This window comes from Delphinapterus leucas, chromosome 2 (assembly GCF_059928025.1).
Source record: "Delphinapterus leucas isolate spDelLeu-1000000601 "Yukka" chromosome 2, BTC_Dleu_Yukka2, whole genome shotgun sequence".
Lineage (NCBI taxonomy): Eukaryota > Metazoa > Chordata > Mammalia > Artiodactyla > Monodontidae > Delphinapterus > Delphinapterus leucas.
The window spans coordinates 151,110,907-151,137,599 of NC_143130.1; the positions used below are offsets into that span (position 1 = coordinate 151,110,907).

Consider the following 26,693-nt stretch of genomic DNA (forward strand, 5'->3'; position numbering starts at 1 on the left):
ATCTTATGACGGAGGGCTTGTAAAATCTGAGCTTTACATTTTCAGGTTATTTGTCTCCTCTTCATTTTGAAAGGTGTGGTAATTAGACGGCTATTCTTTCATGAAAATTTAAGAGTTCGCTGTCCTATACATCATTCTTAACTTTTAGTAAAGCAGTATTTCTTAGTTAAGTTTCAACTTTGAGTCATAAATAGAAGGTACTCTTTGAGAAACTTTGTATTGCTACTGTTTGCAGAATATTTGAGTATAGAATAGACTCGTGACCTTCATCGGGAATACTTCCAGATTCCTCAGATTCATACAGTGTACCTGGGAATATAATTTCCTCCATGAAACGTAGTAAAGTATAACTAAAAAATTTAAGCATTCCCTTCATAGTCTTACTGAGAACAAACCACCTTACTGTGATGTGGAAGTGAGGCCCCTGGCTGGGCACACCTCCTCCATCTGACTCTCCCCTTCATACCAGCCCTGCCCTGGGTGCCATTTGCATTTGTACCTGGGCCATCTAGAGAGTGTGATATGGACCGTTCAGATGAATCACAAATAGTCAAAACAAGTGCCCAGGTCTGCCATTCCTTGAATCTTGCCTTACCAATAGTGGCATGAGCCTGATACTGAGACTAAAGGATAGTCCCTCGGTATCCGCAAAGATTGGTTCCAGAGCCCTCCATGGATACCAAAATCTGCACCTGCTCAAGTCCCGTAGTTGACCCTCACGTCCTCGGATTCAACCAATTGCAGATCGTAAACATAGTAGTGTATGTATTGAAAAAATCCCCGTAGAAGTGAACCCACGCAGTTCAAACCCGTGTTGTTCAAGGGTCAGCTGTATTGCCTTTACACGGTTGGTTTGTTCCATTTATCTTTCTCCTCCAGGTTAGGCAAGTTGTGTTTAACTGTAGAGAAACCAGCTGTATTTAAGCTTAAGTTAGCAGCCGCCTCAAGCCACTCTGCACGTGCTACACAAATCTGCCTACTTCATTCACCACGGTTGGACCCAGCACGGTTCATTTTAGATGAAAACTGAATATACTGCTTGTAGAAACTTAATCTACTGCTTAATCTTCTAGAAACTAGAAGCATAGTTTTTCTTAAATTGTGTGCAAGATCCCAGAGTTAAAGGCCATTCGAAATAATTTTTTTAAAAAATACTTGTGGAACAGATTATCCTTTTTCCTTTAGTACCAAGGTCACGATTTTTGACATACTAAAAGGTATTGGTATTTGGAGTTTCTAACAAGAATTATTTCACTGACTTGTGCTCTCTATACATTGTTAAGAGAAACTGATGGAGTAAGAACAGATGACGCATTTGCCATCTAAGTAGAAAAAAGTCTGATTTGATTGGGTTTAAATACAGGAGATTTATGCTCTCTAGGTAGCCTTTCAAGTACAGAATTTTATGGTATTTGTGGGAGTAGTTCTTATTGACAGAATTAATATTTAACAAAAATAGGTAATATGATGCAATTGGTCTTCCGGCCTCAAATTTATCTAGAGTGTAAGGGTAGGACTAAAATAAAAATAGCTGGCTAGGGCTTCCCTGGTGGCGCAGTGGTTAAGAATCTGCCTGACAATGCAGGGAACACGGGTTTGAGCCCTGGTCCAGGAAGATCCCACATGCCGTGGAGCAACCAAACCCATGTGCCACAGCTACTGAGCCTGCGCTCTAGAGCCCCGCAAGCCACAACTACTGAACTACTGAGCCCGCATACCATAGCCCATGCTTCGCAACAAAAAAAGCCACTGCAATGAGAAGTCCGCACGTCGCAACAAAGAATAGCCCCCACTTGCCACAACTAGAGAAAGCCTGTGCACAGCAACGAAGACCCAACACATGAATAAATAAATAAATAGCTGGCTATAGTACATTGAACTTAACACATTACTGTGTTTAAACATAATGTGGGATCAGTAGTAAAACCCTGATCTGGGTTAACATGTTCAGAAAAGCTTAACTATTTCAGAGGCTTTGCATAAACACCAGGCACGTTGGCACACAAAGGAATTTTCCTATCTCTTTTTTGTAGATGAAGTATTTCCAGGCTTTATATAAATATTTAATGTCGGATCTTATTGAACCATTGATACTTCTGCATTTTACCTGGATACTATACTATTCCCCTTTCCCTACTGTATTTGGCGCTCAGCAGCTGGATGGAGTGTTGGTTCCTTTACGGAGTTACAGCTGGCTACACTTGCAGCCTCCCTAACGCCGCCCTCCTCTGCAGACACAGCTGCGCCATACAGAGCATGAAGATTGTGCTGGAGGATACTGTTGAAACAAATGAAAAGAGTTCCCCTTTTTTTTTTTGGGGCCGTGCCGTGTTGCATGCAGGATCTTTTAACCACTGAACTTCCAGGGAAGTCCCTCAATCTTTATTTTCAAGGAAATGTTTTCTAGGTTTATTTCGAACAGGTTCTGTGTTAATGATCCTCACGGTGTCATTTTCTCCTTTCACACAAAGCCAGCACTCATTTATTCTTTACTCTTCCTTTGTTTGGAATATTAGCTGTGGCTAGAAGTTGCATGACTTGTTCTTTCAAATACTGCCCTCCTGGATCATAGTTGTTTGAGTTGACATGAGGACCTTGACTCTTGGAATTCTTGAGTTTCATTGGGGGTGCTCAGGCTGCATCCCCATTGACTGCTGTATTCCCAGAGTCACTGGATGCTGTGGGCTTCGGCGTATCCAATACCATTTGCTATTCCCTCCTCCTTCAAACTCCTCTTCCTTATCTTCCAAAACTTTCCTCCTGATTTTTTTTTTTTTTTTGGTCAGCTCTTTGCATTTGTCTTATCCCCCCCAAATGCTGTGTCCCCCATGACTCCTTCCTCATTTTTCTTTTAATCCCCTACTGTGCAATATCTCTGAATAGTTTATTTGTTTTAGTAACCTCAGCCATCATCTGTATGTGGGCAGTTCCTGGATAGTACACGTTTGATCTTGACCTCTTCTTTACTTTTCATATTCATATGCCCGTCTCCCTACTGAGTATCTGCACTTGAATGTCACACCAGTGTCCCAGACTCACCAGCCCAAACTGACTTCAGCCATACTCCTGCCCGCCCTCCACCTCTTCCTTCTCACGTGTTGCCCATCTTGCTGAAGGGCTTTGCATTCTGCCCAAGTAGCCAGAGCAGAACTAGAATTCATAATTAGCCTCCTGCACCCTCATCCCCATCTCCACACCCATTTAGTTATCAAGTTCTACCCTTCGGTTGAGTCCCTCCTGCAAGCATCCTCCTTGTCATTGCCTTAGGGGCTCTCGTTTCACACTAAGATTTTTCTGGCCAGAACAGCCTCTCACTTTCTCCCTGTCCGCGCTGCATACTGTATGGGATGGCCTAATACAAAGGGAATTGCTCCTCAGGCCCTGCCTTTCATCTTAGCCTTCCGCACAGCTTTCAGTATCAAGTCCACCTCCCGCTGTGGATTTACTGACGTGGCTTTGTCTTTCCCAGGCTCTAGGCTTGTGACTTTCTGCTGCCAGGTTTTCTCTTGATAACCTTTATACCTGCAGCTCGGCTTGATCTGCCTTCTACCCCATCCTTCAGCAGCTTAACAGCTGCTGGTATTGTAACACCAAGCCCAAGCCTCACCTTCTCTGACACGTCTCCTCCCATCTCTGCCTTCATTTGCCCATCCTGGGAATTTTCACATTACTGCCTGTCTGCTTCCTTCACAGAACTTATTATACTTCATTTTAATCTTATTGGTCCATTTTTCCAATTTAAGGTAGCCTGTCTTATTCATCATCGTATCCCAAGGACCAACCACTGATTCTGGCATTTTAATAGGCTTGCAGTGAATTTTTTTAAAACTTCATTAGTTAAACCAGTAAGCAAAAAAACTTAAAGAAGTAGGAACAGAAGTAAATTAATTTGGGAGAAAATAAATCAGTTGGGTTTTTTTCTTTTTTTTTCACTTTTTTTTACTGTTGTAAAATATACATAACATAAAACTTACCATTTGAACCACAGTTCTGTGGCATTATGTATGTTTCCATCCTTGTGCAACCACCGCCAACATCCATTTCCAGAACTGAAACTCTGTGTCCTAAACAATAACTCCCCCTCTCCCCATCTCCTGGCTGTTACCATGCTACTTTCTGTCTCTGTGAATTTGACTATTCTTGGTACCTCACATAAGTAGAAACTTTATGTAAGTGGAATCATACAATATTTGTCCTTTTGTGACTAGTTTATTTCATGTCAGTGTAATGTATTCAAGGTTCATTCATGTTGTAGCATATGTCCAGTTTTCCTTCTTGCTTATTAGCTCAAGCTGCTATAACAAAATACCATAGATTCAGTGACTTAAACAATGGATGTTTACTTCTTACAGTTCTGGAGTCTGGGAATTCCAAGATCAAGGTTCCAGGACGTTTGGTTCTTGGTGAGGACCCTCTTCCTGACTTGTAGAAAGGGCCTTCTTGCTGTGTCCTCACAGGGCAGAGAGCTCTGGTTTCTTCCTCCTCTTATAAGGGTGCTAATCCCATCATGGGGGCTCCACCCTTATGACCTTATCTTAACCTAATTACTTCCCAAAGACCCCACCTCCTAATGTCATTACGTTGGGGGTTAGGACTTCAAGATATGAATTTGGGAGTGGGGGGAGTCATTAAGTCCATAACCTTTACCTTTTTTTGTTTGTTTTTTTTTTTGCGGTACACGGGCCTCTCACTGTTGTGGCCTCTCCCGTTGCAGAGCACAGGCTCCGGACGCGCAGGCTCAGCGGCCATGGCTCACGGGCCTAGTTGCTCCACGGCATGTGGGATCTTCCCAGACTGGGGCACGAACCCGTGTCCGCTGCATCGGCAGGTGGACTCTCAACCACTGCGCCAACAGGGAAGCCCCCTTTCCCTTTTTTTAAGACTGAATAGTATTCCATTGTATATATGTACCACATTTTGTTATCCATTCATCCATCAATGGACAGTCAGGTAAATCAGTTTATTTTTATAAAATTAAATGACACATAAAAGTGAAACACACTATAATCTGATAAAGCTATAGAATTGAAGCTTAGATTTAAGTAGAATTCTTTGCTTTTTGTTGACTAAGTTTAGATTAGTCCTATTTTAAAAGTATATTGTGGGTAAAGCTGTCTAAAATTCAAAGTGAAAAGTGAGTTGTTCTTGATTGTATTTCCTCTAATTGGTTTCAGTTAGGTTGGAACTGAATTGTGGCATTTTATTTGTCAGCCAAGTTAAGGTAGAAAAGCAGAGGGCTGTACTTAGCTTAAACTCACCGAGCTCTTAAGCCTCTTTTTCCCCAACTCTTCAAAGGAGTGAGTGTACTCTGGCATCTACATTGGGGTCAGAGTTTAGATAATTTGCAAGTTCACACTTTTAGATTAGAGAACAAAGGTGTTTCCTTTTCAAGCATTCAGGAAATGGGCACAGTGGCCTGAGCCTGGCACACCTCCCAGTTTCCTTTCTTTTATAAACTCTAGAGTGAGCCAGGGAATGAGACCAGGGTGCTCCCATGTGGTCCCCAGCTTAGGCTCTTGAATTGCTTCATCGTTCCTTGAGCCTTGAAAGTAGCTGCTTTGCACTCCACCCAGGGAAGTGTTCCAGGGGGCTCCTCCTTGCAGAGCCACCAGTGTTTTACTGTAACCCGCCCAGAAACTCCCAGATGTGCCAGGAGTGCAGGCTCTGCCGTCCAGGGGCCTTGACTTGCATCCCGGCCCCACCCCTTGGGAGTGATGTGATGGTGGGAAGTTCCTGATCCCGTCTACACTTCATCATCGCCAGGAACCAAACGGGCCACTAGCCCCACCTCTCAGAGTCAGCATGATGATTAACTAAGGTAATATAGTTACTCTGTGTTCAACCCGACCTCTTACGACAGGCCTGGCACACAGTGAGGCTTAGAAAATGGTAGTAGTCCCTGTTTGTCTTTGGTGTCGTTTTGTAGATGCTCTTCTACACACAGCTACATGGAAGTCAAAGAGAGCTAGTTGCAATTGGGCACTTAGGGCTGTGGGTAGAGCTGGCCAGGCTGGACTGGTGAGTCAGTTTGCAGCCTAGTGCAGGTCACGCATGTGGTGAGTCAGTGTGTTTCCCAGGAGCAAGTTGTGCCGTTTTCAGCGCCAGCGTCCTGGTTACCCTCGGTGAGACGGAGAGGCTGAGTTCAGGAGGGCTGCTGTGCTGGGAACAGTCATGGTGAGCAGGTGTAGGAAATACTGCAAAAACCATCCATTGAATTAGAATAGACTGAGAGGTGATCTTGTAGAAAGCGGTGGTGTTATGGGAAGAGAATGAGGTGGCAGCTGGGCACATCGTTCTGCGTGTCAGTAAGGAACTGTTCTCCTACTTGCATCCAGCAGCAGGGTCTTGCCCTCTTAGCCCTTTTTTTAAGGGAGTGCTGCATTAGGACCACCCAGGGAGGCCTGGCCTGGTCCCACCTTATGGGAAGGGTCTAAAGGCCCACAGTGGCCCTGGGGCTTCCTCCAAAAGCACCCCCTTGTCCACCCCCAGACACCTGACACGGGGAAGACCTTCCCAGAAGCCAGATCTACTATGGGTCCTGCTGTAGCCCTCCCCTCATGGAGAAGGCAACAGGAGTCTTAGGCCCTTTGCCTGATGAGGGCACATCAGCCATACGGACACGTTTATCATTAGGAATTTAAAGAATTCTCAGGGGTAAAAAGGGATATCCCGCTGCCTTATATTTGAAACCACTGACATTTTTCTTTAAGATTTGTTGATTGCACAACACATGTGTAAACGTGTGAGAATGAGTGAGAATGAGACAGATGAGCTGCCTAGACCCACCCCCACAGTCAGCAGTGTGAAGTCTCCCCGTAAGCCTCTTGTTCAGAGCCCGGGACAGCGACTGGTCTGACCAAGGTCTACTTCCGCCCATGGAACTCCCTCAGTATGGTGACAGAGTGGCAGTCTGGGATCCACCTATCATTGAAGTGCTTGCCGGGAAAAGTGGGTTTAGTCTCCTTTTTACCTGCAGGAACGATTGTTGTGAAATAATGAGATTGGCAGAGTGTCCTTGGGCGTGGTCAGCAGAGTTGAATTGATCTCTTCACCCGAGTGTGTACGTGTGTCTCTGGCCACTGGGCTCTCGGCTGGTGACTTGTACCACCAGAGGGCTTGCTGGACACTGCTTCAGGCCACATGAAGATGGCCCTGGACCATTTTCTCTGGACCCACCTCTTTAGGATCTGCAGGCTCCTTTTAAGGAGCAAGCACCAATACACAAGGAGGGATGGCAGGGGAGGTGTTTGACTCATATACTGCGGCCCTGCTAGCAAGTTCACTGCTGTCTCCCCACCAGTCCCCACTCCTGGGGAGAATCGGAATCCAGCCTGATTAAATAGCCTAGAGTCTCCCAATCTCTGGCTTTTTGTTTGACTCTTCTAGTTTCCCATTATATTTAGAAAATGACAAATGACGATGGCAGCTAAATGGCACATACGCCAGGCTCTGTTCAGAGTCCCTTGTGTGAGTTTTTCTCAGTTAATCCACCCAACGGGCCCAGTAAGTTGGTGGCTCTTTCCCCCTTTTACAGATAAGGATGCCCGGGAATTGAGAGATGAAATCGTTTGTGCAGAGTCCTGGCTGGTTAGTGGTGGAGCTGAAATTAGCACCAAGGCCACCAGACTGCGGAGCCCCTACCTTAGCCACCATGCTGCAGGGATGAAGCCTACCACCATCTATAGATGGTGCTCAAGAAATACTTGCCAGATGAACGCATGCGTGTTTGTGTGCTAAGGGGGCCCAGCCACGTGTGCTGCAATCAGGGCCAGCTTCAGGTGTGTAGCTGCACAGGGCCACACGCTTAGCAAGGTTCAGTGTTCTGCTTGAAATTTGTAATACGTTTGAACAAGGAGACCCAGAGTTTCATGTTGCACTGAGTCCCACAAATGATGTATCTGGTCCTGTCTGCAATCCATTTTTATGTTCTGTTCTGTAGAGTCACCCTTAGATATAAAATTGACTCTTCTCAAGAGGCACCCATGATGTGTGCCAGGCTGTGAAGCTCCAACAGCTTGCCAGCAGCTGGGAGATGATGATCGGTTATCTCGGTGTGATGAGTTGCTGTATTTCCCTAACTATGCAAGGGTTATTCTTTGTTGTAAATTGATCTTGTCACAGGAGGTTCATCAGAATAGGACTTCCATGGTCCAGTCGGAACAGCTGATAGGGATCGTATGGTCAGAAAGCCAGGAATGGCTCTGGTTCACAAAGTTAGGAAGAGATGAAACAACAGGGGGGTGGGGTGATTGAATTTGTATACAACTTGTTCAAACTCTGGTCTGGATACAGCACCCGAATGACATTACCTTGAGGAATTTTAGAGAAGTTTTTTAAAACAATTCTGGAAGAATCCTGGTTGATAGGCATTGCTAAAAACAGACTTTGACTGGATCCTGTTCCCTGGGTGAATAGTGTTTTCATCGCTAAGTTGTGGTAAAATGCTGTGCTTAACTAAGGACTCGGATATCTCATTCGTCAGTCATTGCTGCTATTTGAAATCCTCTCGGTTGTTCTTGCCGTCATTCCGCTGTCTGCACTTGAGTTTACAGAGGGCCTTATCTCCTTGGACACATCCAAGCAGTGCTGTCACTTTGGAATAAAAAGCAGGAAACAGAGGCATAATTAAACCCATACATAAATACTCAGGAAAGAAAAATGAAGCATCAATTACTCAGATGCTGAGAGTTCCTTATCCATCAATGGATGTCACAGTCTCAAGAGATCAATAATAAGAGTCTATCAATGTTAGTTCTGTGAGTTGAGCCATGGGAAGGGTATGGTAGGAGGCAGGGGTTATTCTATCAGAAATCTGGGGGGTTTTTGGCACTTCTCTTCTCTCTTTTATCCTGATGTGAGGAGGCTTCTGGAAAAAAGAACTGATATTGATCTTGGACCATCTCTTCCTAATCCATCCCATTCAACTCTTTGTTTTCATTGCAGTGAAATGTGCTGCATATAAATGGAAAGCTGACTTGAGTGCAGTCCTGCAGACTATGGGAGCATTGTCTGTCGAGCTGATGATCATGACTTTTTCAATTGCTGCATTCTTTGTACAGTCCAAAAGCCCTGGTGTTTTATTTCTGCAGAGGGAAGTCATAGCCCTAGAGAACATTTAAGATCGGTTACTTTAAAAACATTTAGTTATTTCTCAGCTCAATTGATAAAAATGGAGGGAAGAGAATCTACTGAAATTAAGGCTAAAAGATTTTTAGACATTTCCTTTCTGACAGTGACCATAGCATTCTTGAAGAAGATTATTTCTCATATTCCACAGAATCGAAAGATCTCACAGCGAGTGAAAGATGTATTCATCTTAGTCCTATAAACCTATTTGGGCATTAACATCCAGATGCCCGGGCTCATTAAGACTGAGAGAACGTAGAAGGATCTGAGTTTATCTCAAAAGAGAAGAAAAGACTTGTGATCCATTAAGGTAGAGTAGGGGGGAGGTCAGAGATTCAAGAGGTTAGCATGCTGGCTTCCCATGTGAGCCAATGCGGGGGTTATTCTTTTTCAAAGTGGCAAGACAGCAACGAGCCCAACTTGCAGAAATGATCAGCCTCAGCCTCTGGCAGAAGTAGACAGCCAGTGCCAGGCAGGTGGGTACCTCCCACTCCCTGACCTAGATCTGTTCTCAAATAATATTTGTGAGATGGTATCAAATTCAGAGTATTTGGAAAGAATAGTAAGTCATGAGAATAAGGGCTAATTCTGAATTTTTTTTTGCCTACCATACATACATCTAGAGTCATAAAAACATTTGGGTGGCATTTCCATCAGTTGCTGTGTGTGTGTTCTGTGTGTGTGGACAGCCTGAAAACAAAGCCACTATTGAGTTATATAAATTCAGAAAAGGCATTGGAATGAATGCTGGCCTTCTGGAAATGCTATTTTTTAACTTTGGGATTACTCCAGCAACCAAATAGAATTTTCTGATACATTTGCCAAATAAAAGAGCTGAGGCTGAGAAGTAGCATGAGATATTTTAGCTTAATGTACGTTTTGGAGAGCAGGGTAAGAAAAGCAAGCTCTAAATATAAATACAAAAGTTACATCTTGACTTTGGCTATGGAATCATGTTGTCACTTCTTCGTAGATGCAAAAACATTTTAACATTCACCGTGAATATAATTCACTGGCTATTACTTGTTTATCCCAAAGAGAGCTAAAAAGTCATCAGGCCCCCAGACGTGGCATTGGCCCCAACCCCGTTCACATTTCTGCTGCCGTCTCCTTTCTTTCCATCTTTCTGTAACACCTCCTCCTCTTCGCAGTAAGAAAATCAAAGCAGCTGCAAAATGAACTGTTTTTTGAAGTTTCTCTGTATTAGGTGCATCTAAAAGCCAAACTCTTAAAGCAGAAAGGAGTGATTCATGCCATTCCTTAATCCTTACCTCGTTTTCTTTGTAACCTACTCCTCCCATTCTTCCCCCACTCCAGTCCCCTTCCAAGTACTTCAGAATAAGCAGTGAGAAGTTTGGGAGATGTTTTAATAGAAAAGAAGGGATAACAGAATCACAGCTGATAACAGGTTTGTCGCTGAGGAAAGAACCAGGGCTCCCAAGTCAGATCTGCCACGTGGGCACAGACGGATTTGCGGGGGCGGGGGGGGGTGTCATATTTTTCGGTGCCTGTCCTTATTCTTTTTCTGATAGAAAAACTTCTCGGCGTGATTTTATTATGCCTTCTGTCAGTTTCTGTACCTGAAGCCCCATCCTGCCCTGCTTCAGAAGGTACGCAGGTTCGCTGTAAAAAACTGCCATGTTTCAGTGAATCAGGTTCAGTCCCAAGGCTTCAAAACTTTGGCTTCAGTGTAAGACTTCATGTGCAAAACCGTCTGACCCTGCAGACCCCTTGCAAACTGTCTTATTAAGCACAGAAAACCCAGCCTTCTGTAGGGGGGCAGAGGAAAGTGGACTCAGAATCAAGAAGCCTGGCTTATTGAAAAAGTGACCTTGATTCCCCTCCCTCAGCTATAAAATGGAAATGACCTGCCCTGCTACAAGAGCCAGTGACCTGTGCCAGCATTCACGTCGGAAATAAAATATCATTGTTATCGAGATTTAGCTGATGTCTCGTCACAGTCTTCAGGCTCACTTGTTAATATCCCAGCAGTTGCCCCAATGCCTATTTGAGTGGAGAAGGTAGAGGCCAGCAAATCACGTCTCTCAGATCTCCAAAGCTCTGGTTTCTGTGTCGAGCCAGTCCACAGGGTGAGGGATCCCTAATTTTAGAAAGAGGTGTATTGTGGGCTATGTGGAGCACATCTCTGCTGTGTTATTATATAAACTCAGTCATTTCAGTGAAATTCAACAACTGCAGTTCTAGGCACGTTTCCATGGAAGTTTTTATATGGTGATGCTACTATCAACCAAATGTATACACACTAAATAGCAATCTCTGAATATTCATTCCAGACTTTGAGTAATAAAATTGGAAAACAAAGAAGCATACAAAGAATGTACTGATCTCACTGTGGTCATATACTCTGAGAGAGCCAGTGGGGAAATCGGAATTAACTGCTATGTTAATGTCACTGGGGCTCATTTATACTTCGCCCTGCCATACTACGAAATTGCATAAGCAATTCAGCCCTTGAATTCTGGCAGCTTTTGGAAACATACATGTTTTCCTTTTTTCCCCTATTATTTTTTCACGCCCCCACCCCCTTCAAGGCAGTTTTCCAGCTGTCCCCTTAGGGAGTAGTTTTATGGGGAAATTTCTTTTGTGGGCTTCCAGCTGGCTTTATTTTTATTATCTCCACGAAGTGGCTGCGTTTGTCCCATTTATATGTTATCCATCATGCATTGCCTTGGGATTTTCCCTTTGAATTGTTGACTTCACGTTTTTGGTTTGCACACACAGGCTGTCTCCTGGTTCAGACATCTATGTGACGGTCTCATCCATGGCTTTAGCAAGATCCCAGCCATGTCGCAACTCCCCGAGCAATCTGTCTTCATCCAGCGAGACTGGCTCTGGCGGGGGCACTTACAGGCAAAAGTCCATGCCCGAAGGGTAGGTGTGCCGGAGTTGGCATCACTGTCTCTCATATGTAATTGAGACGTGTAAAAGAACTTCCATTCAGCCAGACTGGATCAGTTCACAAAAGAGCAAAAGGGAAAATATGGTTAATACTCCAGATTAAAAACCGTTTTCATGGCTGGTTCAAACCACTTCTTAGGAAGTTTATCATTCTTTAGTCTCTAAGGACTCAATGGCAAAGAAATCAAATTACATCAGTTCCTCCATTATATGTATCGTCTAGTTTCATAGTACAGATTTTGCCACTTCTTAAAATTTCCTCCAAAGTGAACTCAGTAGTATACTGCTTGCACTGGGTGGAGTTTGTATTGATGTTAAAGTAGGGGAAATGTTTATCATATAAAAGTGATTTTTCTCACGCTTTAGAAATCTGTTTGCTTCTGACCAGACTCACAAAGTAAAAAGACTCACAAAGTAAAAAGCTAAGTGTACATGATTAAAGAGGCTACTAAAAGGTAAAAAAATTGGAATGTCTGAAGCTGGGAAGTAATTAGCAGCAAAACATCACATGACACACATAAGCTGGCTTTGCTCATCACCAGCTTCCTGCTGGGATACCTCTGGCGAACTTGATAAAGAACTTGAAACCACTGGAAAATCAAAAATGGGGTGTTTAAAAAAAGGATGTTTCTATGCCAAGTTTTCCCCGAATTACCTTTAACAAATGCACATGATTTGTGTACTTTTTTGAGATTTTACCATATTACAAAATAATTATGCTTATGAGAATGCTTTCAGAATGGATATTTTTTATTCTATAGTATTGTGTTGGTTTTTATAGCTAAGTATAATTTTATTCATGTTTTTGCTAAATGTTTATGTTAGCAGAAAGTAAATAACAAAAACCACTATAAAATATACTTCCCTCCCCACCCTACCACCAAGGATTCCCTTGGTAGCGTATCTAAAATGCACATTTCTTATTTTAATTACTTCAGTGACAATTAGTAAAAAAAAATTCTAGCTCTTATTTATGAGCCCCTGCAAGAAGTTTTATGAATTAAGTATTATTATTATCCCACACCACAAGCCCAACTAATTATTTCTTTTTTTTTTTAAACATCTTTATTGGAGTATAATTGCTTTACAATGGTGTGTTAGTTTCTGCTTTATAACAAAGTGAATCAGTTATACATATACATATGTTTTCATATCTCTTCCCTCTTGCTATTTCTTGTTTTAATTAGTAGATTTTAAATGGCCTGGTTTGACTTCAAAAGTAAGAATTCACTGCAACTTCAGTGTTAATACAGCAATAAAATATAAATGAGCTAACAACCACAACAAAATCATTGTTTGCTTCTTCTGTCCATTTTGGTATACACTCTCAAGGCATGCCAAAATGTAATTTGAAACATTAATTTTTGGTGAACATTAATGTTAGAAACATGGTTCCCAGTGTTCGTGCTACATACACTATTTTTTTTTTAATGCAGTGGTAATTATTTGACTTGATATTTAATACTTAACCTGCCATAGGTGGTATTGAGGGTTTTCGCCATTGCTTTTGAGGTTACCTGGGAATTATTTGCTATACGGTATAACATCAGTTTTACCTGGGGTGAAACTTTACAAGAAGATACTGATACAGTGTTTTCCTTTAGATCCCAAGCAATTGTTGTCTGTGTCAGTGATGCAAGAGACATTGGTGTTCACTGTCTGATTCACATGCCTTACTCATGGGCCAGGTTTGATCCTAAAGTTCACACTTACCAAGGGAACAATCGTTACATCTACTCCTTAACTTAGCCCGGTAAAAATAAATAGGTACAGGGTGACAGTGAAGCAGGAGTGTGTGGAGTCTGCTGCAAACTCATTAATGTTAAACTTGGAAAAGCTCCAAAGTGTGCGGTAATAACAACAGGTCCGGACACACTGATCGTCCATAAATGTAATCCGCCCCTTTGTTGCCCTCCCTGTGCTTCAGCGGGCCCAGTGCCTTGCTTGTACGTGGTGTACACTGCCTGCTCCCTGGTGTAAGGATGTTGAGACCGTCCAAATCAGTCGAGAGGCACAGTTTCACAGGCTGGTTAACAAAACCTGCTCTACTTGAGTGAAGGCCGAAGAGGCACCTGCACCAGTTTAGCATGGGAATGAGAGAGAGTTAAAAAGCAACACTGATGAAAAGACATAGGGTCTGTTCTACCATCCTTGAGATGTGTTTTGGGGCCACATACTCTGAGGAATGTTGACGAGGCAGGGCACGTGCAGAGGGAAGGATGGACCGGGCAGATGCGGAGTTGGAGGTCGTGGTGTAAGAATCGTAACCGCGGATGTGCAGCCCACAGGTGGGCATTGTGGAGGCAAGGAGGCCGCGATGGCTTTCTCCTAGCACTCTTAGCCGAGGGATTAAACTTGTCTCTGAGGGCAACTGAGCTCAATAAGTGAAAGTTATAGAGAAGGAGTTTCTAGCCCATTATGAGGAAGGTATTTCGAAGCTGTCAGCCTGCCCTGGAGAGCAGTGGACTGTCTCACGAGGTAGAAGTTCTTGGTCAGTGAACGCGTTTCATGTATCAGCCAAATGATTACTTAAAAACTCCTTCAAGTCCGAACCGTGACTCTTAAAGTATTAAGTGCTCCTCCAAACAAAGGGACAATGAAGCTCTTCAGAAAGAGGCACAGTGTCAAATTAGAACAGGTTTTGTCTGAGCTCCTCAAGGATGGGACCTTCATAGCCCTGATGCCCTGGCACGTAGTAAACTAGGAGTGTGTGTGAGAACTGAAATTAAAAGTTCATCGGATGAAAATGTTTTTCAAGGCAAAGTTGAAAGGCAGCCTTACTTTATCATTTCTTTAAAAGCAGACAGCCAAAAAAGCATTTGACTTTAAATTTAGAAGTTTAAAAAGTTGTCTTTGGTTTCCGCTGCTACCAAAAAGTAAAAGCAAGATTCCGATCCACTTCTTACTTTGATCTCTGTGGCTTTTTTTTTTTTTTTTTTGTGGTACGCGTGCCTCTCACTGTTGTGGCCTCTCCCGTTGTGGAGCACAGGCTCCGGACGCGCAGGCTCAGCGGCCATGGCTCACGGGCCCAGCCGCTCCGCAGCATTTGGGATCTTCCCGGACCAGGGCACGACCCCGTGTCCCCTGCATCGGCAGGCGGACTCTCAACCACTGCGCCACCAGGGAAGCCTTCTGTGGCTTTTTGAAAAGTCTTAATTTAGTTAGTGCACATAACTAAATAACTAAATAGGATATTTAATAAATAGATTTAGTAAATCTATTAAATTATTTAATTAAGCTATTTAATAAATAGATATTTAACTAAATAGGATAACTAAACAGAATAGGATCATAGGACCAGTTTGAGGATATTCATTCTCCTAACCTAAACAAGGACCCCACCTAGGGAGGAAGTGGCAGAGATCATAATTAGTGAATCCTTTGTTTTCAATGAGCCCTTTCACTGAAGTTTTCATAAATCAAGGTTTTTGTTTGTTTTTAATAATGGAGGTAACTCTGTTTAGTGAGGCGTAGATGTCAAGTTTGTAAATGACAGTGATGTGTGCAAAAAGTAATGAGGGAGATGTTGTAGTAGGAGTTTTACTAAAATATTTTATAGTTTCCCTGCTTTCCAAATGCTTTTATATAGATGTTTCTCCCTGGATCCATATAAGAGTTGCTGCGACTCTGGGTGGAGAAGCTGAACTTGGCTCCCAGCCTTCCTCCTCCTAATCTCCTGCTCTTTCCAATGCACCCCTTGGTGGTTCTGCCCACACATTTATCAATTTGTAGCAAAGAAGACACCTGTCACATGCATCAGTTAATTCAGGCCCTTTTGTGTTTTATTGTGTAGATTACTCATACATTCATTAGTAACCACACTCAGATTTGTAGATTTCCACATGAATCTTTGAATTTTATACTCTGGCCCTTTTTCCTGGGCTCAGTTAGTATTTGCTTTGCTGATGTTACTAATCAAGGCATATGCTTCAATTAAGCCTATGTTATATTATTAGTCTACACAGGGAAAATTAAAATGGGCTCATTAAATAGCTAAACATTCTTTCCAGGAATAGACATTTGCCTTTATATATGCCAGTTTACCTATTTCCAAATTGCCTTCCTAAAGGCGATTTAAAATTTATATATGCCAGTTTACCTATTTCCAAATTGCCTTCCTAAAGACGATTTAAAATTTATACATTTTGGGGCTTCCCTGGTGGCGCAGTGGTTGAGAGTCCGCCTGCCGAGGCAGGGGACACGGGTTCATGCCCTGGTCTGGGAAGATCCCACATGCTGCGGAGCGGCTGGGCCCGTGAGCCAGGGCCGCTGAGCCTGCGCGTCCTTAGCCTGTGCTCCACAGCGGGAGAGGCCACAGCAGTGAGAGGCCCACATACTGCCAGAAAAACAAAACAAACAAAAACTTTTATACATTTTGGAAGTGGTCCCTATGTAATGTAAATGATAGCGATCTTTGTTTTTCAGACCTTAGAGTAAGTGCTCAGAAAATACTTGTTCCAAGAATGAGTGCCTTAGTGATTTAGCAGATAACCGAGTTAAGAGAAACCCCTGGAATGTGCCAATTGGACGACACAAACGGAACACTAGGATGGTGGCATTTTTCTTTTGGGTGCGAATGACAGTCTGAGCTTAGCTATTCAGGGGCCAGAAGATTTTTGGTTTCTTACTGCATATCTCTTAGGTTGGCTCGGTCCTAATGGGCCCTGCCCTTGTTCACAGTTTACATGCTTAGCATACATACCTTTCTGAACAGAGGGGTGTATACTGACCATAACATCCACAGTTCCAGCATCCACGTACACATGCACGAGGATGAGTAAGCAAGTACAGAAATGTAAGCAAAACTAGTAGTACCTGTCGTTAGAGTTTAGTTCATTACTCCCAGGACTACCTTCCCTTATGGGTAAGGTCCCTGATGTCATCTTTGCCTTTGGGGAAATCACCACAGGTTTGGAATAAGCCGCAGATCCCCAGCCTCCATCGACAGGCAGAACACCCAGTCAGACATTGGTGGCAGCGGGAAATCCACACCCAGCTGGCAAAGAAGTGAGGATAGCATTGCCGACCAGATGGGTAAGTAACTAATTCCTACAAAAAGCAAGTTGCTTTTATACTAAGGTGACATTGGTTACCTTTGGATGATGTCATCAAGGCATTCTGTTCTATAATACAGCCCTGGGTCATAAATGGGAATGAGCATTAAGTCTCAGTTAGCTTATGTATAAGTGAAAGCAGCAATTAAGACCTGAGAGAAAAGTCAAGGAATTCTAAGTAGCCCCGACTTTAAAGACAGAAAGGATATAGGAATTATTTTCAGCACCAAGGTTAAAATGCCAGAGTACCAAGCCACATGTGTCCTAAGTATCTCCCTCCCCCCTTGTTTGTTTGTTTATTTGTTTGTTTTTGCCCAGTATAAGCGCCCTGGGAGATTAGTTGGTATTCTTAATGTTGAGTTTAAAAAATTTTTTTAAACTATGTGCAGAGCAGGAAGGAAATATAATTGTTCTTTAGTCACTTCTGTAGCTTGGTGAGAATGTCTTTCCTCCCTTTATATGCTTTTTCCCCTGGCTCTGCTATTAAGCTGTCAGCTAAGGAAATGTCTTAGGATAAAACAGCTGGAAGGGAAAGATTTGCATGATTGAGCCTTCCTTTGGGTTTCTGGCACATATCCCTTCCCTCTCTCTCTCTAAGCAGTTCTACAAGATACCAAAACACTAGTTGATACAATAAAATTTTGCCATGAGCAAGATTAAGTTTCAACACAGTAGCACCAGGGATTAAGTAGCAACACAATTGATACATCAGGGACTTGAATCTGGACTGTTAGGGTTTTTTCCCTTTATCTTATCTCTAGTAGCTTTCCCATCAGAGTACCATAAAAAGAAGTAAATTTCAGGGCTGAAAAAAGATCTGCGTGTAAGGCAAAGACCCGCATCATTTTATCTTCTCTGCAGATGCATCGTTTTGTTCTGTTTTAACGACTGTGCCCATGTTCCATGCCTGGGAAGGGCATCCTCAGTGCAGAGGTTGGAGCCAGGTTGGGGCTCCCAGCTGCTCAATGGGGGGTCAACAGAAAAAACAGCCCAAGAACATGGAAGGGAGTGCAGATGTATTCAGCTAAGACAGGAGTTGAGGAAGAGAAACGAAATTCTTAGGTTCTGAAGATAGGCTTTGTTCCATCACCTCAGTGAGATGTGCCTCGTTACTGAAGCCGTCTGTCATTCCCTACCCTCATCCCAACTCCCACCCCGCCACCGAAAACCTGAGCATATTCTGATCCACTGTTCTGCTCTTGACAGAATGTTTCAAATCCCGTGTGTTTTGATACTGTTGAGAGGGTAACACCTTCTGAACAGGATCCCTTCTTCCGTATGATTTTGGCAGCTTTTTCGGGCTCCTAGTTGCAGGCTTTGAACAAAGCTGCCCTCGAGCCTTTGTGCATTGTTCAGGGTCCCTCTTCCCACTCATGGGAAGTCATGTGGGGAATGAAGCAGTATCTTGGGACTTGAAAGGGTCATTACAAGGTTTGTCCTAGACCCGTCTTCATTCTTTCACATAAGCCTTTCTCTAGTCTTTTTTTCCTTGCATCAACTTTATAGTTTAGTGGCATCCACGTTGCACAGATGAATCTGAAATGAATATCGGTGAACCTTTTTAACACATTCATTTATCCTTTTGGTGAGGTATACCTTTTTTTAAAAAATAAGATACCCCTAGAGCCTGCCAGAGAAGCCTTTTTTTTTTTTTTTTTTAACCAAGGCCTTTCTCCATCCAGAATCTAAGGCTTCAAAGAAAATGTTCAAATAAATTTTTATAACTTTTGATATTCCAGCATTCCAGAAGGATAACCCAGCCCTTTCTGCCTGGCACTTCAGAAGGAATCTGGGGCTTTGCTGGTATAAGCCATGCTAGGAAGGAATGAAGACAAGTAATTGTTATGTTCTCATTCCTCAATACACTGTATTGAGTGTATAAGGGGCTGACCTTCCTACACTCAATTTGTAAGAACACAATTTTCTAATGACCTTCAGGTCACTGGTTGAAAATGTCAAGCAGATTCTTACTTGTTAGCCAGACCCCACCTGTCTCTGTCCATCAGTGTGTGATAAACTGATGCCCAGGGGAGATGTGGAGCTTAGCTTGCTTAATTGGCTCACTTATCTCAGTGCAGTTTGTTTTTCTGCCTCTCCGCTTTTGGATACGGTTGAGAGTCAAAGAGTACACTGCCCAGTCCTGTACGTGTTAGGAATGGTGTTGTAGAAATGCAGAATTGTTGCCGTGAGCTCTTAGGTGTGTTAAAGAGGCTAAATCACTTACCTTTCACCTTTTGAACCCCATCCTGAATGCCAGTGGAGTCCAAAAGGAAGCAATTGTTTTACGTAAACTAGTTGCTGTGTGTCTTTTCTGTTGTGCTTAGCTTACAGTTATAGAGGACCTCAGGATTTCAATTCTTTTGTCCTCGAGCAGCATGAATATACAGGTAAAATATTTCCAAAGTGTCATGGTAAGTAACACGTGATTGCATCCATGCCTGTCTAGGTAATGTAGACCAAGCGAGGTTAGCCACACTTTGCAATGAATGAATTTCATAAATTTAATCCATATATTTGAGACTTTCCCCCCCAAACCGAAAGCTGATTCCTAACTTTGCCGCATTGTTCATGGCCTCTGGTTTGGTGGTACTTGGCTATGCTAATGTGTATGATGTGACACACTGTCACCAGCTGCAAGCTTTATCCATCAGCCACTTAGTTTTTGACATGCTGTCTATTGTGTAAACTTTCAACAAGCTTCTTGCTGAAATTCCGAGTTTGCTGGCCAGTGAACTGAGAGGTGCAATGGCAAGCCGTCTTCGTTTGTCAACCTGTGCCAGTATCCGTTTAGTGCCTGCACCAGAATGTCCTGTTCTGTATTCCAGAGCCAACGTGCCACCTCCCAGCAGTATCAAAGGTACTGCCAGCTTTCCGAGAGAGCCCCGGTGGGAGATTAATGCGTCAGGATCCGGTGGTTCATTTGTCTCCAAACAAACAAGGGCACGTAAGTTCACTGTAAAATAATAAAAATGATAGATCCCTAGCCATGTACCTTTCTTGCAAGGTGAAAATGGTACCGGTCTGCTCTCTCTTTCTTCCCCAATGTCAGAGAGGAAGTCGTCCTAGTAGAAGGTGGACGTTGGCTGCCACGGCCCTGGAATTTCTACTGCCAATGGCCTTAAGCTTGCTTTGAGATAAATTGAAATTCCTCATTGGTATGCACCTGCAGATTTGGATAGAAGGCCGTGTGATCCAATCACAAACAGTCCTAATGTCTGGAATAGAATGTGCTAGATATAGATTTTATTTGCTTACACAGTGCCAGCATGAGGTATGTATGGCTGGAGCACCAATCAAGGTGACAGACAGCTTCCTGACAAGCCCCCCTACTGCTTCTCTTATCTTCCAGGGCTACATACATTTTTGTCCCATTACCATAGTTATAAACAGTTCCTTATCACTTACAGGTGGGATTGGGAAGAAGAGGCTATCGTTTCCTCCCTCTTTAAATTCAGTTGACTTCCTTGGTCTGTCTCTTCACTGGAATGTGTACTTATATGCATGTCATTCTATAGGATGAGGAGATACTGTATTTCATATTCACTAATTTATAAGATACTCAGAACTTTAATGAGAGGGCTCAGTTTTGCTTCAGTGAAATGAATATTGAAGCTTAAAGAGAGCACAACACGTTCATGAGCGTGCTAGGCTGTGGGAGAGAGAGTTACTGATGAAATGTGACGCTGTCACAGCTCCACTTGTAAGTGCTAGATTACCCTAGGCCACCTGTCAATTTCCCCTCCTTCATTAACAATTTTTATATGGAATACATGGTCAAATAATACTTTGGAAAGATTGGGTTAGATAAAATACATTGTTAAAGTTAATTTCACCTGTTTCTTCTTTTTAAAATTTGGCTAGAACACTTCAAATTCCAGATGTGGTTCGAGTTTTATCTCCATATACATCTGTCCTGTACTTTACACACTCAGCACATCCGAATGCAGACGAGTCACGTTGAAAATGCCCAGTAGCCACGCGTGGCCGGGACTAGCAAATTCTACAGCCCAGGTCCAGCGCTAAAGAGGAAATAGGAAAAATAAATGATGGCCTTATAATACAGAAGTTGTTATTGAGAAAAACTAGAGTAGCACCAGTAAAATAACTGGGATTGATCCTTTTTCAAGGGGAGGAGATCTTTCACTTTGAAGTGAGACAAGATGGTCTTCCTGTGGCCCTCTCCCCGCAGCTGGTAAAGGCACACACACACACCCTCTCCCCGCAGCTGGTAAAGACACACACACAAGTCTTTTCTCTCCTTTTCTCTCCATCTCCACCAAGTATCTGAACTTCTGACCCCCCTCTCACTTAAATATTATTTTACTCAGGTATCTTTTGAAATTACATTTCTTTGGTTAGCCATAAAATGTTCTTTCTAAGCAACTGAGCCACTGTGCAACAGGGGTTCTGCCCACATTTTTTAAATTGAGAGATGATTCATATACCACATATTCACATATCATAACATTCCCACATTTAAAGTGTACCGTTTAGTGGTGTTTAGTACGGTCACAGAGTTTTGCAACCAGCACCACGATCTAACTCCAGAACATTTTCATCACCCCAGGAAGAAACCTGTATCCTTAGGGAGTCACCCCACCTCTTCCATCCCCTCCAAGCCCTCGACAACTGCGAATCTACTTTCTATCTCTATAGATGTGCCTATTTGACATTTCATCATATATGAATGGAATCATACAATATGTGGCCTTTTGTGTCTGACTTTTTTCACATAGCCTGTTTTCAAGGTTCATCCATGTTGTAGCATGTATTAGTACTTCATGTCTTTTTATGGCTGAATAATTGTGTAGATGTACCACATTTTTTTAATCCATTGATCAGCTGATGGACATGTGGATTGTTTCTACTTTTTGGCTATTAATAATGCTGCTATAAAATTCATGTAGAAGTTTTTGTGTAAACATGGGTTTTCATTTCTCTTGAGTAGGATTGCAACGATTTTTCCACAGCAACTGCCGCATTTTACATTCATACCAACAATGCCCACCATCTTTATTGTCTGCTTTTCTTATTAGAGCCATCCTAGTGTGTGTGAAGTGTTATTTCATTGTGGTTTTGATTTGCATTTCCCTAATGACTGATGGTATTGAGCATCCTTTCATGTGCTTGTTGGCCATTTGTATATCTTCTTTGGAGAAATGACTATTCAAATCCCTTGCCCATTTTTTTATTGGGTTATTTGAAACAGAGGTTTTTAATTTTGATGAATTCCAGTTTATCTATTTTTTTCTTATCATTTTTGTGCTTTTGGTGTCATATCTAAGAAACCATTGCATAATCCAAGGTCATGAAGTTGTATACCTATGTTTTCCTCTAAGAGTTTTATAGTTTTAGCCCTTACACTTAGGTCTTTGACTTTTTGAGTTTTCTTTTCTATGTGGTAAGGACCCAGCTTCATTCTGTTTTGCATGTGGATATCTAGTTCCCCTAACACTGTTTGTTAAAAAGATTACTTTACCCCATTGAATTCTCTTGGCACCTCTGTGTAAGTTTACCTCTAAGCACTCCTTAGAAAGCTGTCTCCTAAATAGATGCTATATGGGGAAAGAAAAGATGTCTTTAAGAGAAAGTTTTATATTCTGCCTTCTATTTACTATGATCAATAGGGTCTTTCTAATTATAAGCCCTTTGGAAGTATCACTTTCTGTTTTAAGATTAAGATATTAAAGACTTTAATGACAGTTTAGGTGGTTTTTTTTTCTGATTAAAATTCTCTCAATACTATCAATACTTTAGCATAAGCCAAATAATGAAAAATGGATTCTGAAAACTAAGTTTCCAGCACTGTCCGCCATGGAATCTTCTGAGTAGGTTTTTCCAGATACCTCCCGCCTTATTTTTGTGTTCACAGGAGTTTTTGTGTCTTGAGAACCCCCGATTTAGACACATTTCACAGGGTCATTCCCCCGTTATTTTTTCCCTGCTGTTCAAGAAGCCAAGCCTGTAGTTAAGGAAAGCCTGCTTCCCTTGCAGTCTGAGAGCCACTACTCAAGCCACTCCAGCAGCAATACCCTCTCCAGCAACGCATCAAGCGCCCACAGCGACGAGAAGTGGTATGACGGGGACCGCACCGAATCCGAGCTGAACAGCTACAACTACTTGCAAGGCACCTCCGCAGACAGCGGCATTGACACCACTTCCTACGGCCCTAGCCACGGCAGCACGGCCTCCCTGGGGGCGGCCACGTCGTCACCACGCTCGGGGCCGGGCAAGGAGAAAGTGGCCCCCCTGTGGCACAGTTCCAGTGAAGTCATCTCCATGGCAGATCGGACTTTAGATTCAGAGAGCCACGGCATGGACCGGAAAACCGAGTCCTCCCTGAGCTTGGACATCCATGCCAAGAGCCAGGCCGGCTCAAACCCTCTGACCAGGGAGAACAGCACGTTCAGTATCAATGACGCTGCTTCCCACACCAGGTAACTGCCCCTCCCTGTTGCCCCTCCCACTCCTGGCCTCCCTGTGGCCATTTTCCGGCCTCATCCCACTTCCCTTTGCTCAAGAGTGTATAAAGAAAGGGTTTTTTTAATTTTGGTTTGTTTTTTGTGCACAGTGACAGTTATTTTTATATATTTAATGCCTTTTATTTACCATCCAAATCCTTTATTCCTGCCATCCTAGTGCATTATTTTAAACTGTGGGAAAGGTTTGCAGATTTGTTCTTCATAGCTGTATTTGATTTTATAAAAACATTCCTAGCTGCATACCAGCATGAGAGAAGAATTTTGTCATGTGGCTTCCAGCTAGTGATAGAGAATATAGAATGGGACAGTCTTTGGAAGACATTAAAAGAAAATCTTAACCACATTTTTAAAAGGAAGGGGTCTTTTCCAAGACTATCACGGCATCATTTATGATGCTGAACGCATCTTTCACACTGCCTCTCTATCAGAGAACATCGCTTACCCAGTGTTCGCAGTTTGTTTTCAGTAATTGGCTCCTGGCAGTCACGTGTTGGGGGGGCTGTCCAACAGGAAAGTGTAGCTAAAATTAGACACAGCCCGTCTACCTTTCAGAAGAGAAAAGTACACATTCCCCTGTATCCTTGGAGATCACGGTGATAGGAAAAGTAAATACTATTTTTCATTTCCTCTTTTGGATTTGAGCCTACAATCCAAAGTATAAGATCCTTTCTTTTAGGGAGGAAACATTCCATCACTCTCTTTTGGGGCCTGTTGATCTCTGTGGTGGTTTCTCCTTTTACCTTTTATTGTTGTCAGTCGTTGATCAGCTTGTATGATAGCATCCAACCTTGCTGTCTTCCAGGCTTCTTTTACTATCATGCCCTCAAGAAAAGTAGCAGAGAAGTTGAGTTTTGTTTTACTTTCCAAATGGGAATCCAGGCACATAATCTGTCAGTAAACCCCAGATAATCTTAATGAGAGAGGACATCCCTGACTTAATTTGGTTTTAACTTGATAAGTTAAATATTCACTTCTCCCATTGTATTGTTACTGATAAGATTCGCAAGCTTCCCGTTGTGTTTCCGGAGTTTTATCTCTGTTTACCACTACCACATTGCAGTAACACACTACCAAACGTAAAATAGTTAGCTAGTGGGAAGCAGCCGCATAGCACAGGGAGATCAGCTCGGTGCTTTGTGACCACCTAGAGGGGTGGGAAAGGGAGGGTGGGAGGGAGGGAGACGCAAGAGGGAAGAGATATGAAAAAAAGAGATATGTATATGTATAACTGATTCACTTTGTTATAAAGCAGAAACTAACACACCATTGTAAAGCAATTATACTCCAATAAAGATGTTAAAAAAAAAAGTGATGGCCACAGGTCTGGAAACCGCATGGCCTCCAAGCAGAAAGGCAACTGGGAAAGTCCTCTCAGGATTCTTGGGTACCATGCATCCAGTTACCTTTCCATAATTCAGACAATAGAATGTTTGGTTCAAGTGGGTTAAGGAAGTGTTTGGAAGACAGAAAGCCAGGCGTCAAATACCATAATAATATAATAGACACAGAGTTGAGCCGCCGGCTTGCTGTTTCTGGCACACCCACCATCTCATTAAGTATGGCCTGTGCACTGACCCAGAACAGTAGTTCCTCTGTGGTTTTCAGGTTTACCTTGACTCCTAGATTTGGTTTTCCGTTCTTCATTTTGAAAGGAGGATGTCTTTTTCGAAATGATACTCCATCTGGGGATGTATCTCTGGTTTCATTTGATGGCAGAAGAAAGTCAGTCATAGAAGTCTTGTCTCAAATGGCGTCACCACGGAGTAAAGTTGAAAAGAGCTGGGCCTCTGAAACCAAAGCACAAAACGTGGGCTGTGCCATCTCACAAATCTACCAAATCCCAGGGGATGTACAAAGTACCCTCTGAAAAGTCAGCACCTGGGCTTGCATTATCTGGATATGCTGACTGAGGCTGCCTGAAGGTCTTAAAGGATTATCCACATTTTCTGCTTCCAACTGACCATGCAGAAATCATTTAAATCATCATTTAGAAATAACCCTTCTGTTGAAAATCAAAGTTGCTAAGGAAGAATGTGGCCTTTCAGGGAGGATGGCCAGGCTTTCCACCCACTGATGGGTTTTGTCACATTCATTCGTGACTCTGGTAACGGGGATGCTTTGTGACTTCAATCTGTTGATCTTGGCAGAGTGAGCTGGATAATCAGAGCTTTAGCAGACTTCCTTTTCTGGAGGAAAGGGGGACTTAGCCACCAAATGCACATTGCTAGAGAAACTAAAATCACTGCAAATTAGAGCGTTTGTGTCCTCGGAAGACAGGAACAGCAATTAATGTGGAGATCTCTTGACAGTGCATAAAAGAGCTTGTACCTGGGACTTGGTGACAAAGTCTAAATTACAGTGATTAAGTTCCACTGCGTATTAATGCCTGGGCTGTGTTCCTCCTCCCTCTGTCCTCCAGCCTCTCTCTTGATGATTGTGCAGGTTTCTTTGTGGCCCCGCCATGAGAATTGCTTAATGTAGGTTGGTAGTTATATAGGGTTGTTATATTCGGATGTCATTAAGAGGAACCATACACATTGAAAGCTTTCTACAATTAAAAAGGCTATTAATTGCTCTAAAGTGTTATTTCCTAGAATGTATTTTCTATGAAGCTTGGGAATTTAGGGAGAGATTTTAAAAAAAATTTTTTTTTTTTTGTAATGGCTGTTTCACTTTCAGGTGTTAAACCACTCAAAAAAATGATCTGTGGTGAACATAGGAGAGGTAAAGATAGTTCCAATTTTAGTGTACTGTTACCAGCTGTGTTCATTTTTGTCTTAGAGTTCTGGCCTCGGACGTAGGCCGTGTGTCCGTTTGTGTGGTGACCAAAGACTTCCTTAGCTTACAGAACTCTAGTCCTGCTGACCAGCGGCCATTGCTAATGGCAGACCTAGATTCAAGATCACATGTTATAAAGCTAAAGGGAATTCCCTGGTGGTCCAGTGGTTAAGATTCCACACTTCCACTGCATGGGGTATGGGTTGCACCCCTGGTTGGGGAACTAAGGTCCCGCCTGCCACACAGTGCTGCCAAAAAATAAAAAAATGAAAAGCAAACAACCCACCTCAGGCTTGCACATACACATCTTGTCTGTAACATCCTGACCTGACCT

The 26,693-nt window shown here is 42.8% G+C and overlaps 1 protein-coding gene across 28 annotated transcripts in view; it reads left to right on the top strand.

The window, feature by feature from the left end:
- SIPA1L1 (signal induced proliferation associated 1 like 1) overlaps positions 1–26,693 on the top strand; it is a 499,569-nt gene that overhangs the window by 429,392 nt on the left and 43,484 nt on the right. For 25 of the 28 annotated variants that reach the window (XM_022570226.2, XM_022570222.2, XM_089907908.1 and 22 more), the window contains 5 exons: positions 11,869–12,018; positions 16,955–17,079; positions 19,424–19,486; positions 19,925–20,043; positions 23,094–23,536. In XM_022570226.2, coding sequence (XP_022425934.1) covers positions 11,869–12,018; positions 16,955–17,079; positions 19,424–19,486; positions 19,925–20,043; positions 23,094–23,536 — 900 coding nt within the window. The remainder of the gene's footprint in view (positions 1–11,868; positions 12,019–16,954; positions 17,080–19,423; positions 19,487–19,924; positions 20,044–23,093; positions 23,537–26,693) is intronic. The other 3 variants (XM_022570233.3, XM_022570235.3, XM_022570237.3) reach the window with 2 other exon arrangements.